Raw genomic sequence first — 14706 nt, 5'->3', positions numbered from 1 at the left:
AAAATAAGTAGGATGTAAGTAGGTGAAGGAAACTAGTGGAGGTGACAAAGACACTGTAATCAGAGATGGGCACTCCAAGTTGAAGATCATTCTAAGTGCTAAGAGGGCTGATGAAGGTAGTACAGGCCGGGTGCGGTGGCTCATGCTTGTAATCCCAGCACTTTGGGAGGCCGAGGCAGGTGGATCATGAGGTCAGGAGTTTGAGACCAGTCTGGCCAACATGGTGAAACCCCGTCTCTACTAAAAATACAAAAATTAGCTGGGTGTGGTGGTGGGTGCCTGTAATCTCAGCTACTCAGGAGGCTGAGGCATGAGAATCACTTGAACCCGGGAGATGGAGGTTCCAGTGAGCCGAGATTGTGCCACTTGTACTCCAGCCTGGGTGACAAGAGTGAAACTCCATCTCAAAAAAAAAAAAATGATGTAGGCAGGTGGCATGCACTGTCCCCTGGAGAAAATATGGGCTGATTAAAGTAAATATATTAACATGCTTCAGAATGGACCAAAATTTCTTTACAGTTGCATGAAAACGTTGCTGTCCACAGTGGGATGAGACCATCAAGAGACACATGAGAAAGAGGTTGGTGTAATGGAGAGTTGTAGAGATGGAGCAACTTGGAGATTTTCACCTGAAACATTTAACATTTAGGTGCAGGTAAGATGGGGCCAGGCACAGTGGCTCACGCCTGTAATCCCAGCACTTTGGGAGACCAAGGGGGGCAGATCATGAGGTCAAGAGACTGAGACCATCCTGGCCAACATGGTGAAGCCCCGTCTCTACTAAAAATACAAAAATTAGCTGAGCGTGGTGACATGCACCTGTTATCCCAGCTACTTGGGAGGCTGAGGCAGAAGAATCACTTGAACCTGGGTGGCGGAGGTTGCAGCAGTGAGCTGAGATGGCGCCACTGCTCTCCAGCCTGGTGATAGAGCGAGAATCCATCTCAAAAAAAAAAAAAAAAAAAAAACGGACTGATGAGTAGAGGCAAAGTCTTGTTGTCATAGAGAGAAAAGGCCAAACCACCATATTGTCATTCATTCATTGATTCATTTGTTCAAACAGTCACTTACTAAATAAATATTTATTGCATATTATGGACTGAATTGTTTGTCTCTCTAAATTCATATGTTGAATCCTAACACTGAGTGTCTCAGAGTGGAGACAGGGTCTTTAAAGAGGTAATTAAATTAAAATGAGACCTTTAGGGTGGGCTGTAATCCAATATGACTGGTCTCCTTAGAAGAAGAGGCGATTAGGACACAGACACACACAGAGGGAAGACCATGTGAGAACACAGGGAGAAAATGCTATCTACAAGCCAAGCAGAGAGGCCTTAATAAACCAGCCCTGCTGATACCTGGATCTTGGACTTCCAGCCTCTAGAACTAAATAAATTTCTGTTAAGCACCCAGTCTGTGCCACTTTGTTATGGCAGCCCTCGCAAACTAATACTCATGCCCAGTATATGCTGGGCAATATTCTGAATGCAGTGTGTGCCAGGACTGATAAAAACTCTCCTTCATAAAATTCTATAGAAATGGAAATGACTTAGGATTTCTAGTTCTTTTCCATTTGGAGGGGAACCCTTCTTGCTAGTGTAACCTGCCATCCATCATGCCAGAGCTGTGCAACCCCCGACAGCTCTCCAAGCCACTGGGAAGGCTGCCTGTAGGGGGAGCAGGGACTGGCCTGAGGTTGGGGGCCCAGCTTTCTCTGTGGTGCCAACATGACATCACTTCTCCTCCTGATGGCTTTCGCCTCTGAACAGCTGGACTCCCAGAAGGCACAGCAAGAGGAATAAACAAGAAGAAAGCTGACTCTACAAGAAAAAAAAAAATTAGCCAGGTGTGGTGGTGCACACCTGTGGTCCCAGCTTCTTGGGAGGCTGAGGTGTGAGGCCTGAACCCAGGATGTTGAGGCTGCAGTGAGCTGCATTCATGCCACTGCACTCCAGCTTGAATGACAGAGTGAAACCCTGCCTCTAAAGAAAGAAAGAAAGCTGAAAACTAGCAGGGAGAAAAACATGCCGCCCTGATTTGAACCCCTTTTTCCATCTCCCTAGGTAATTATAAGTTGGAGAACATCAATGAGATGTTTAAACTTATTTTTGAAGGACTGTGTCTTGAAGCCTCTGGCTTCTCCAATAACTAACAGATTGGTCTAAATATAGCAGCAATTCTCTCTCCATGAGAACCCTGGATTCCACAGCTACCTTCCTGCTAACACCAACAGGCAGTGGCCTAGAAGCATGGAACGAGAGCCTCACCGTGGCAGCCTCCGTGTCTGTCTTCCATGTCACTCCACTTTATAGCTCTGAGGTTTCCAGTCCAGGATGCATTTGGCATAGAGCCAGGAACACCTGCAATGTTGATAAAGAAGAAGCGTAGAGATGAGAATCATGAGAGAAGGGCATCAATTTCATCAATTAAGCCTCTAAGTCAGGCTTACTTTCTTTCAGTTTATTACCTTTCACATTTCACACAGATTGGTATGTACTGATCCACCCATCTTCTGTTTCCTCCAGTTGATCTTTTGACCAGAATTTTAGTTGTTGACTCATCATCTAATTAGTATAACATCTAATTCAATCAATATACAAATCAATATACTAATACAATTCTGATCCATTTACTAATACCTAATTCGGTTGAGGGGTGGGGTGCTGTAGGTTGGCATCTTGCTAAGCCAGGGTTTCTCCACTTCAGCGCGATTGACACTTTGGGCTGGATGATTCTTTGTTGTGGGGGCTGTCCTATGTTTTGTAAGATGTTTAGCAGCATCCTTGGCCTCTACCCAATAGATGCCAATAGCACCCTCTCCTCAATTGTGACAACCAAAAATGTCCGCAGATATTGCCAAATGTCCTGTGGGTGAGCAAAATCACCCCATTTGAGAAACACTGTGCTAAGTGTTTTTCAATAACCCTGTCTATGAAATAAATTTTGGATAGGTCATAGAGATTGAAGGGTCTATTTAATCATAGTTAGACTCCAAGATTATAATATATAAATCATTACTAGAGAAGTTGCCAGACATAGTGGTTCATGCCAGTAATCCCAGCACTTTAGGAGGCCGAGGCAAGAAGATCCCTGGGCAACCTAATGAAACCCTGTCTCTACAAAAAATAAAAAATTAGCTGAGTGCAGTGGCACGTGCTTGTAGTCCCATCTACGTAGGAGGCTGAGGTGGGAGGATCATGTGAGCCTAGGAAGGTCAAGGCTGCAATGAGCCATGATTGTGCCACTGTACTCCAGCCTGGGTCACAGAGCAGGCCCCTGTCTCAAAATAAAAAAAAAAAAAAATTAAAAAAAGAAAAGGAAAACATGGGAGTCAACATAAATGCAACTAAAAGAGAAATACTTTGCTTTAGAGTTACAGCATTTTCCACCAGTGAGTAATGCAATCTGAATTTTGATGCAATGGCACTGTGCAAATGCTATGTGTACCCAAATTTCAATAGTCCTCTCTTAGAAGATTCTTTTTAATTATTGATAAGATATATTGTGGTAGGCAGAATAATGGCCTCCACCCACCCCCTCAAACACACACATGCAGAACAGACAAACATGCCTACATCCTAATCCCTGGAACCTGAGAATATGTTATTTTACACAGCAAAGGGAGATTAAAGTTGCTGATCAGCTGACCTTAAAATAGGGAGGTTATCCTGAATTATCTGGGTGAGCCAAATGTAATCACAAGGGTCCTCAACATTGGAAGAGGGAAACAGAAGAGCTGGACAGAGTGACGCGATGTGAGAAGGCTCCACTCTGACTCTGCCTTTGCTGTTTGAAGATGGGGGAAGAAGCCACCAGCCAGGAATGTTGAGTGGCCTCTAGAAGCTAGAAAAGGCAAGGAAATGGATTGTATTCGGAGCCTACAGACAGGAACCTGACCCAGCCAATGCCTGGATTTCAGCCTGGTCAGGCTTTTGTCCTACAGAATTGTAAGACAATATATTTATGTTGTTGAAGCTGCTGCATTTGTGGTAATTTGTTGCAGTACCAGGTAAAAAGCTAATACACATGCTAATGAGAAAAAGAACGACTCAAGGGCTGTGTACAGTGGCTCATACCTGTAATCCTAGTGCTTTGGGAGGCCGAGGTGGGAGGATTGCTTGAGGTCTGGAGTCCGAGACCAGCCTGGGCAACATAGTGAGACCCTATCTCTACTAAAAATTTTTTAAAAAATTAGGCAGGCGTTGTGGCTCCCACCTGTGGTCCCAGCTACTCAGGAGGCTGAGGCAGGAGGATCACTTGAGCCCAGGAGTTTGAGACTGCAGTGAACAATGATTGCACATCTGCACTCCAGCCTAGGCAACACAGAAAGACACCATCTCCACAATTTTTTTTTTTTTAAATTAGCCAAGCATGGTGGTGCACTCTTGTAGTCCCAGCTACTGGGGAGGCTGAAGTGGGAGGATTGCTTGAGCCTAGGAGCTAAAGGCTGCAGTGAGTTTGAGTACTACTGTATTCCAGCCTGGGTGACAAGAGAGGGATCATTCCTAAAATAAAAGAAGAAAAAAGCTACTTAAGACAATGAATATTTTTAATAGTTTTTAATAAAGAAAAAATTGGACAAGACCAATATTTTGAAGAAATATAATTGAATTAGGCTTTTAAAAATATTAATAAAAATGTGCGTTTTCAGAAGAAAAAAGGTCTGTTTTTTTGCCCTGATGTCATATGATAATTATATGATGATCTGATTTGTAACCAGGTTTCCTAACTAAAATTAAATTTTGTTACAGCTTTTCCTGTAAACAGCATAAGTCTTAAATCCTAAGGGCTCTCTATAAGGCAAGAGTCTTTTCTTCTTGCTACCTAAACTTGAATTTATTTAATAAAAGTATTCAAGTATTCAAGAAAAACACTATTAAGCAATATTTCTATTTCTTTAACTTGCATTTTAATACTTTACAATTATTTTGATGCTTGCCTATCTAAAAGGAAGCTACCTTGTTTTGTTCTTAACACACATTTTAAAAGAATTTGGAGTAAAACTTGTCTGGTGAAGCTGTGGGATGGGGAAGGAGAGTCTGGAAAGCAAAGAGAGAATCTGGCTTATTTACCTACATTTGTGTGCTTAGCTGACGTGTTATTATGAGCCAATGTCTATTAAATAACTACATCATAAAAGTATGAAGAGTACATTCCCATGACAAAAAGTCATTTAATGTTGAAATGACTATTTTTGAAAGCACAAGACATTTTTCTTCCTTTTTCATTCTCTTTAATACTGATAATCCCAAATTGACTCTTACTCAGAAACAGATTCCATTATTGCAGAGATAAGATCGTGACATTTATAATTAATTACCTGCTGTCTTTATAAAATGAACACATAACACCTACTAACCTCGTGTTACTGAAATTCCAAACCTCAACTTCAATACTTTCTGTTTGATGACAGGTGTCAAACACGTATGTGCTTAGATATTATGCATGTTTGTGAATTAAAACATTACATTTTTAAAAGCAGAAGGGGAAAGAAGGGCAAACAGAACAAGTTGAATTCTACTCTTTTTGCAAAGAATCCTGAGGCGAAGAAATATCTGGCAGGAGTGGGCACAAGGCCTTGCTTTTTGAGTGTGGCTCTTAAGAGGAGGGGCATCAGCAGCACCTGGAAGCTTGTTAGAAATGCAGAATCTGGCCAGGCGTGGTGGCTCACACCTGTAATCCCAGCACTTTCGGAAGCCGAGGCGGGCGGATCACCTGAGGTCAGGAGTTCAAGACCAGCCTTTCCAACGTGGTGAAACCCCGTCTCTACTAAAGATACAAAAATTAGCCGGGTGTGATGGCACGCGCCTGTAGTCTCTGCTACACAGTAGGCTGAGGCAGGAGAATTGTTTGAACCTGGGAGGTGGAGGTTGCAGTGAGCCGAGGTTGCAGCACTGCACTCCAGCCTGGGCAACAGAGTGAGACCCTGTCTCAAAAAAAAAAAAAAAAAAGAAATGCAGAATCTGGCCAGGTGCAGTGGCCCATGCCTGTGGTCCCAGCACTTTGGGAGGCTGAGGTGTCAGAGGCGTGTGAACCAGAGCAACTCCATCTTAAATAGGAGCTGGGTAAAATAAGGCTGAAACCTACTGGACCGCATTCCCAGATGGTTACGCATTCTAAGTCACGGTGAGAGATGACAGCATGCTAGCAGCCCTCGCTCGCTCTCGGCACCTCCTCGGCCTTGGCACCCACTCTGGCCCCACTTGAGGAGCCCTTCAGCCTGCGGCTGCACTGTGGGAGCCCCTTTCTGGGCTGGCCAAGGCCAGAGCCAGCTCCCTCAGCTTGCTAGGAGGTGTGGAGGGAGAGGCGCCGGCGGGAACCCCGGCTGCGCACAGCGCTTGCCAGCCAGCGTGAGTTCCGGGTGGGCGTGGGCTGGGGGGGGCCCAGCACTCGGAGAAGCCGGCCGGCCCCGCCACCCGGGGCAGTGAGGGGCTTAGCACCTGCGCCAGCAGCTGCTGTGCTGGATTTCTCGCTGGGCCTTAGCTGCCTCCCAGCGGGGCAGGGCTCAGGACCTGCAGCCGGCCATGTCTGAGCCTCCCCCCAACCGCCATGGGCTCCTGCGCAGCCAGAGCCTCCCCAACGAGCACCCCTCCTTGCTCCATGGTGCCCAGTCCCATCGACCGCCCAAAGGCTAAGGAGTGCAGGCGCACGGAGCAGGACTGGCAGGCAGCTCCACCTGCGGCTCCGTGCAGGGTCCACTAGGTAAAGCCAGCTGGGCTCCTGAGTCTGGTGGGGATGTGGAGAACCTTTATGTCTAGCTAAGGGATTGTAAATACACCAATCAGCACTCTGTCTCTAGCTCAAGGTTTGTAAACACACCAATCAGCACCCTGTGTCTAGCTCAGGTTTTGTGAATGCACCAATTGGCACTCTGTGTCTAGTTACTCTGGTTGGGACTTGGACAAACTTTATGTCTAGCTAAGGGATTGTAAATACAGCAATCAGCACTCTGTATCTACCTCAAGGTTTGTAAACACACCAGTCAGCACCCTGTGTCTAGCTCAGGGTTTGTGAATATACCAATCGGCACTCTGTATCTAGTTACTCTGGTGAGGACTTGAAGAACCTTTATGTCTAACTAAGGGATTGTGAATGCACCAATCGGCACTCTGTATCCCGCTCAAGGTTTGCAAATGCACCAGTCAGCACTCTGTGTCTAGCTAATTTAGTGGGGAGGTGGAGAACTTTTGTGTCTAGCTCAGGGATTGTAAATGCACCAATCAGCACCCTGTCAAAATGGACCAATCAGCTCTCTGTAAAACAGACCAATCAGCAGGATGTGGGTGGGGCCAGATAAGAGAATAAAAGCAGGCTGCCCAAACTAGCAGTGGCAACCTGTTTGGGTTGCCTTCCACACTCTGGAAGTGTTGTTCTTTGCAATAAATCTTGCTGCTGCTTACTGTTTGGGTCCATACAGCTTATATGAGTGATAACATTCACCACGAAGGTCTACAACTTTACTTCTGAAACCAACAAGACCACGAATCCACTGGGAGAAACAAACAATTCCAGACGCTCCGCATTAAAAGCTGTAATGCTCACTGCAAAGGTCTGCAGCTTCACTCCTGAGCTAGCGAGACCAGGAACCCACCAGAAGGAAAAAACTCTGAACACATCCAAACGTTAGAAGGAACAAACTCCAGACCCGCTGCTTTTAAGAACTGTAACACTCAATGCGTGGGTTTGCGGCTTCATTCTTGAAGTCAGTGAGACCAAGAACCCACCAATTCCAGACACAGCAGGATGAGACAGGAGGTCAGCACAAAATACAGGTCATAAAGACCTTGCTGATTTAAACAGTTTACAGTAAAGGAGCCGCCCAAAACCCACCAAAACCAAAGTGGCGATGAGAGCGATCTCCGGTCATCGTGCTACACTCCCACCATTGCCATGGCAATATCAGGAAGTTGCCCTCTATGGTCTAAACGGGTAATAATCCACTCGTTCTTTAGTGTATCTTCAAAAAATAGCCATAAAAATGGGCAACCAGCAGCCCTCGGGGTTGCTCTATGGAGTAGCCATTCTTTTATTCCTTTACTTTCTTAATAAACTTGCTTTCCCTTTGCACTGCAGACTCACCCTGAATTCATTCTTTCGCAAGATCCAAGAACCCTCTCTTGGGGTCTGGATCGGGATCCCTTTCCTGTAACAGGCAGGTACATCTCTTGAATCCAGGAGTTTGAGACCAGCCTGGGCAACATACAGAAATCCCATCTCTATGAAAAATACAATAATTAGCTGGGCGTTGTGATGTGCGCCTGGGGCCCCAGGTGTTCGGGAGACTGAGGTGGAAGGATCATCCGAGCGTGAGAGATCAAGGCTGCAGTGAGCCAAAATCAGGCCACTGCACTTCAGCCTGGGTAACATAGCGAGATCCTGTCTCAAAAAAGAAATTGAGACCCACGCCAGGCCTCTTGTATCAACATCCAATGTCAGCATCTTCACAAGATCCCCAGAAGATTCTTGTCTGTGATCAAGTGTGAGTAGCTCTGAGCTGTAAGCAACACTGGGAGGAGGATGCAGCTTGTCCTGGGGAGCAACAGCACTGTCCTTTTTTCCTCCCCTCCTTGACCTCTCTCCCTCAGTCTTCACCAGGTTTCTAGGTTAGTCTCTTACTAACTCTATTCTCACTCAAAATCTACTCTTGTGAGTGAATCTGGTCCCTGTATCCTTGGGTTAATTGTAACTAACTTGTTCCCACTGCTAGGAATATATGCATTTTAACAGACCTCTCACATCACCTCCTTGAAGGCATCAGCCCACCTGTTATAGGAGAAAGCTGCACTGAGCAGAGAACCAGTTCTCACAGTGCCTTTGACTTCATAGCACTTGGGCCACCAGGAGACTCTCAACCAATGTTAAAGGAATGAACGAGTGTCCATTCCCAATGCAAGGGTGGCCCCATTGACTCAGTCAGTCTTTAGTGCTGATGGGGAGGACCGTTAAGTTGTGTGAGGATCAGACAGGCCTAGATGCTGTCTTGATTTCCCAATAGGACATGGCAACTTAAGGTGTAATAATCTCTACTTCTCAGTACCAAAGAGCATTTCTTCTACCTTTTTTCTTTTTCTTTTTCTTTTTTTTTTTTTTTGGAGACAGAGTCTTGCTCTGTTGCCCAGGCTGGAGTCCAGTGGCATAATCTCAGCTCACTGCAACCTCTGCTTCCCAGCCTCAAGTGATTCTCTTGCTTCAGCCTTCCAAGTAGCTGGGACTAGAGGGGCGTGCCACTAATGTCCAGCTAATTTTTTGTATTTTTAGTAGAGATGGGGTTTCACCATGTTGGCCATGCTAGTCTTGAACTGACCTCAAGTGCTCCACTCACCTTGGCCTCCCAAAATGCTGGGATTACAGCTGTGAGCCACTGTGCCCGGTCTCTTCTACCTTCTTAGCGAGCACCAACCCGTTTCAATTTGCCCTTCTATAATGACCTGGGTGATCAGCAATCATCCATTCTCCATATCTGTCCTGCTTGGTTCAACTTGCTTAGGGAAGTGAGAAAATATTCAACAAGACTTCTGGTGACAGCTCAATTTGAATACCTAGCAAGCATCACTTGGTTATTACTTTGAGAAGATAATGGCAAGCTTAAGATTCAAGACCCTGAATGTACAATGTGCTCACCGTTCAGTAAGTAATTTAATTTGGCTTGGGCTGAAAGATACATGGAGATCCCAAAGCTACCAGTCCCATCACTCTTGCCAATGTCCAGTTGCTCCTTCTCTACTCCCCAAAAGCCTCTCTATTAAGCCTGTTTCCTGCCTGCCGCCAGAGACTGATCCCAGGCTGAGCACCCTGATGGAGTAGACACTGGCCTAGGGATTAGGGAAATTCCGTTCTCATTCCAGCTTTGCCACTAACCAGCTGGGTATCCCTGGACATCATCTAACGTCTCCAAACCTCACCTCTCAAATGAAGTAGGTACATCTGATCAGTGGCTTTTCAACCTTTTAGACTGCAACCCACAGAAAAAACACTGTATACCATCACACACACACACACGTATATAAAGCAAACAAGTTTCATAAAACAATACTTGTGCTTATTACATGCGATGCACTTGTTAATTTTATGTTGTTTTCTGGTCTAGTTTCATCTTAAAAATTCTGATCAAAAACTACTGAAGTGATTTCTGTATCCTCTAATGGGATACAACTAGTGTTGGAAAAATACTGGACTCAATTCTATTATTATTATATTTGCTGTTAGGATCACTATCACTATTCTTTGTCAGGACTCTGGGAAGGTAGTTATGGGGAGTATGGGTAGGAGCGTACCCTTCATTCACAAGAATCCTAGCAAAGGCCTATTTTTCATTATTTCTAGGATGGGGCAAAAAAAAAAAAGCCAATGTTATCTGAGAAAACATTTTAAACTATAAAATCCAATTCTCTCATTTGCTCTTCATAGGCTTATATAAACAGAGCATTTGAGGCAAAGTTTACAGAGTAACCAGGAATGTTTTTCTTGGGGCTCAGCCTTTCTTAGTCAAATAACTGCGTTTCTTAAATATGATTCTTTGAAATGCAAGCTTTATTTATATTGACTTGACGTTCTCATTATTCTTACACAGTTTGGTCTTCATTTGGGAGATCTATCTGTGGTAACAAGTTCCAGAAATTGCTTATTATTTAAGCTCACATATATACTTTTTAATTTCTTAAGAAAACAAGGAATTTTGTTTTTAAATGTTAAATAGTCAATGCTGATGAGAATATATTGAAAGGGCTTTCTCACAATTCAATGGTAGTGCTGAAATTGGTTCAGCTGTAGAAAATCAATTTAGAAACATGTAGGAAAAGCCACCATAACTGCCAACTCCCTCTGACCCTTTAATATCTTCAAAATAAGGTATGGAAGGAACTTTTAAAATGCAGAAATCCGTATATGAAGATGTTCATTATGACATTACACATGATAACTGACAGCACCAGCTTTGAAGTCGGAGAGACAAGCATTGCTACCACTAACTGTATGACTCTGAACAACTACTGAATCTCTTTAAGACATGGTGTACTCGTCTTTAAAACCTCACAGGGTTTTGGGAGGGCTAAATGAGAAAAATCTGTGTACAGTGCTGCAATGCCTGGCATACATAACCACTAAATACATGGTTGAAAATATAATCCCTTTAATAAAATCATGGGGATAATGTATCTGTGGAAAAGACCGCTTTTTTTTAACTATAATCTAAAGCAGTTTTCTCAACCTCAGCATTATCGACATTTGGGCCAGGTAATTCTTTGTCGTGGGGGCTGACCTATGTCGTTTAGGATGTTTAGCAGTGTTCCCAGTCTCTTCCCACTAGAGGCCAGTAGCAGGTCCCCAACCACAGATGTGACAGACCAAAATCTCTCCAGACATTGCCAAATGTCCCCTCAGGTGCAAAATCACCCCTGGTTAAGAATGATTGATCTAAAGTTAAAACAAAAATAAAGGCCGGGCGCGGTGGCTCACGCCTGTAATCTCAGCACTCTGGGAGGCTGAGAGGAGTGGATTACCTGAGGTCAGGAGTTCAAGACCAGCCTGGCCAACATGGTGAAAGCCTGTCTCTACTAAAAATACAAAACTTAGCCGGGCGTGGTGGCACACACCTGTAATCCCAGCTCCTTGGGAGGCTGAGGCAGGAGAACTGCTCCAACCCAGGAGGCAGAGGTTGCAGTGAGCCGAGATTGCACCACTGCACTTCAGCCTGGGCAACAGAGTGAGGCTCTGAATCAAAAAAACAAGCAAACAAAAAAAAAACCCACAAAAACACCAGAATATGAAATTGTATACTATTAATAAACCATGCACAAATATATTTGCATGTGAAATGTGAGTGGAGGAAATACCAGTGTTTTCCTTACTTATAAAACTTTCTTTAATGTTGTATTGCTTTTATATTTTTTACAAAAGTTTATTGATATACATCTAAGCTTTATTTGCTTCATTAATTTAGTAATTGTGCTTGTGACTAATTCTAATAATTCAATTAACTTTAACAACAAAAAAAATGGAAAATTACCCAATGGCAGGGAATTGTAGTGTTAAATAACTTGTAGCCTCTTATTCTGATTGCTAATTTGGGTCATTTTTGGAAATTCAAAGTACATAGGCCGGGCATGGTGGCTCACGCCTGTAATCCCAGCACTTTGGGAGGCCGAGGCGGGCAGACCACGAGATCAAGAGATCGAGACCATCCTGGCCAACATGGTGAAACCCCGTCTCTACTAAAAATACAAAAATTAGCAGGGCGTGGTGGCGCACACCTGTAGTCCCAGCTACTTGGGAGCCTGAGGCAGGAGAATTGCTTGAATCCGGGAGGCGGAGGTTTCAGTGAGCCGAGATCGCGCCACTGCACTCCAGCCTGCCAATAGAGCGAGACTCCGTCTCAAAGAAAAAAAAAAGAAAGAAATTAAAAGTATGTATTTGTTTCCACCCAGTACTGGTTCATTGATCAATTGATCACTTAGGATTTTTTTTTTTTTTTTTTTTCCAAATAGACATGGCTCTCCTCTCACCATGTTGCCCAGGCTGTCAAACTCCTGGACTCAAGCAATCCTCCCACCTTGGCATCCCAAAGTGCTGGGATTACAGGCATGAGCCATCACATTTGGCCTATTTAGGATTTTTAACACAAGAAACTTACTAAAAGAGACCCTGTTTTGTTTGATGTGGATGTTTCTAGTTTTGTAGTCCCTGAGACAGTGGTATAGCATTCTTAATATGACATCTCTGCACTCGTCTCTCATAACTGCCAACAAATTCACTCCTTAGTTTAAAAGGAAAAGATGAAATGAAGAAAGGAGGAAAACCCCTGAATTTTAGAACCGAATGGATTTCAAAAATCTCCTAATGCCTCCCCCTCGTTACCAAGCTATGTGAACTAGAGCCTAGAAAATTTAAGTGAATTTTCTAGGCTCTAATTTAGGAGTGCAGATGCGCTAAAGAACTTGTTGATTTTGTTTCCAGATAATTTACTCACTTATTCAAATACTTTCTTGCATGCCTCCAACATTCCAGAGTAGATGGTGGAGGTAAAGCCATGAATGGGATATTCTTGGGGTTTTCAGCTTAATGTATCTAGAGAATTTATATTTATTAATATCTTCAGTAGCAGCCTAAATGCCTTCAAGCCAGAGTCATTCTTGGACAGTCTTCTGGTGAAGACTAGGCAATGTCAGTAGAAAGTTGAGAAACATAGGCAATCCTTGGCTCAGAGCAGTTCAGATTTCATTACAATGCTGACATGGTCCATTGGCCGCCTGCCTACGCATCTCTGCTGTTTATAATTTTTAGCTCTTGTCAAACACTCTTCTAATTATAGCAGATTTTCCTGAGGTGGTGAAGGCCTTCAGCTTCCATATTCCCAGACATGTAGCCTGAGAACGTTCCCTTCTTTGCTCCACTAAACCCTGTCATACTTCAAAATCTTTCACCTTCACGATTAACCTAATGCACTAGTTATTCCCTTCCAGCTACGACTGTTGAAATTTTGCACAGTACAGGAGTCGCCAATGGATTTCCAATCTACCAGCAGTTCTCCAAGCTGGTTGATAATAGCGTTGCTCAAACACATACCTTTTGCTTTCCTTTGATGCCACAGTCCTCACTCAGGTGCTCTACATCTCTCATCAGGACGATTGTAATTGCCTGCCAGTGGGTCTCTCTGGCTGCAGTATTTCCACCAGATGCAGTCAATACCACCAGATGGCTCTTCCTATAATCAGCACTGATCCTGTCACTCTTCTATTTGAATGGTTGACCCTGTGTCTGATTTTTCAAGCCAGCTTGAGATGCCCCACCACCACTCACCCTCCAACAAACAAGCAAACTCAGACTTGCTCTCATCCTAGACCTCTTCTGCCGCCTCTTACCACCCTTACCAGAATTCCAACTCCTCACTTCATTTCTCATTTTACATTTCTACATTTGTTCCCCCTGGACCCAGCTTCATGCTTATCTCCTCCCTCAAGAGCTAGATTCTGAACTGTCATTTCTTTCCTTTGCTTCATACTGTCACTAACCAAGCAGGCTGCCCCAGCCAGCTCCTCAGAATTAGAACCCTGGCCAGACCCATCACTTCAGTTCTGTAGATCACATTCTGGCCAGGAAGATCCCAAAATGCTGACCACAACACATAAGAGCTTTTACAATCTTGCCCTCTGCTATGGTTTGAATGTGTCCCCCAAAATTCATGTGTTGGAAACTTGATCCCCAGTGCAACAGTTTTGAGAGGTGGGACCTTAAGAACTGACCAGGTCATGAGGGCTCTGACATCATGAATGGACTAATGTCATTATTTTGAGTATGGGTTCATAATTGCAGGATTGGGCTCATTATCACAGGAGTGGATTTATTGTAAAAGCAAGCTTGACCCTCTCTTGGTTCTCACTCTTATGTGCTCTCTTGCCCTTCCACTTTATGCCATGGGATGATGCAGCACAAACGCCTTCACCAGATGCCACTGCTGTGCTCTTGAGCTTCCCAGCCTCCAGAATCAGGAGCCAAATACATTTCTTTTCTTATAAATTACCCAGTCTCAGGGATTCTGTTACACAGCAGAAAATAAACTAAGACACCTCCAGACTACAAACAGCAGACTGGGAGCCCATAAACCACATTTGATTGGTAGGCCTGTTTGGTTTGACCCCTGCAGTAGGGTGGAATTGAGCCAACATGGAAAAACCAGATTTTCTATGGAAGTCTGAATTCCTATTGTCCCTT

At 44.1% G+C, this 14706-nt stretch overlaps 1 protein-coding gene across 5 annotated transcripts in view; it reads right to left on the bottom strand.

Moving 5' to 3' along the window:
* Positions 1–14706, bottom strand: part of GCNT2 (glucosaminyl (N-acetyl) transferase 2 (I blood group)) — a 110358-nt gene that overhangs the window by 5658 nt on the left and 89994 nt on the right. For all 5 annotated transcript variants that reach the window (XM_055391295.2, XM_055391299.2, XM_055391294.2 and 2 more), the window contains one exon: positions 2268–2360. In XM_055391295.2, coding sequence (XP_055247270.1) covers positions 2268–2360 — 93 coding nt within the window. The remainder of the gene's footprint in view (positions 1–2267; positions 2361–14706) is intronic.

This window comes from Gorilla gorilla, chromosome 5, assembly GCF_029281585.2.
Source record: "Gorilla gorilla gorilla isolate KB3781 chromosome 5, NHGRI_mGorGor1-v2.1_pri, whole genome shotgun sequence".
Classification (NCBI taxonomy): Eukaryota; Metazoa; Chordata; class Mammalia; order Primates; family Hominidae; genus Gorilla; species Gorilla gorilla.
The sequence above is the reverse complement of the archived record's forward strand: the minus strand, read 5'-3'. Positions and strand labels throughout refer to the sequence as shown.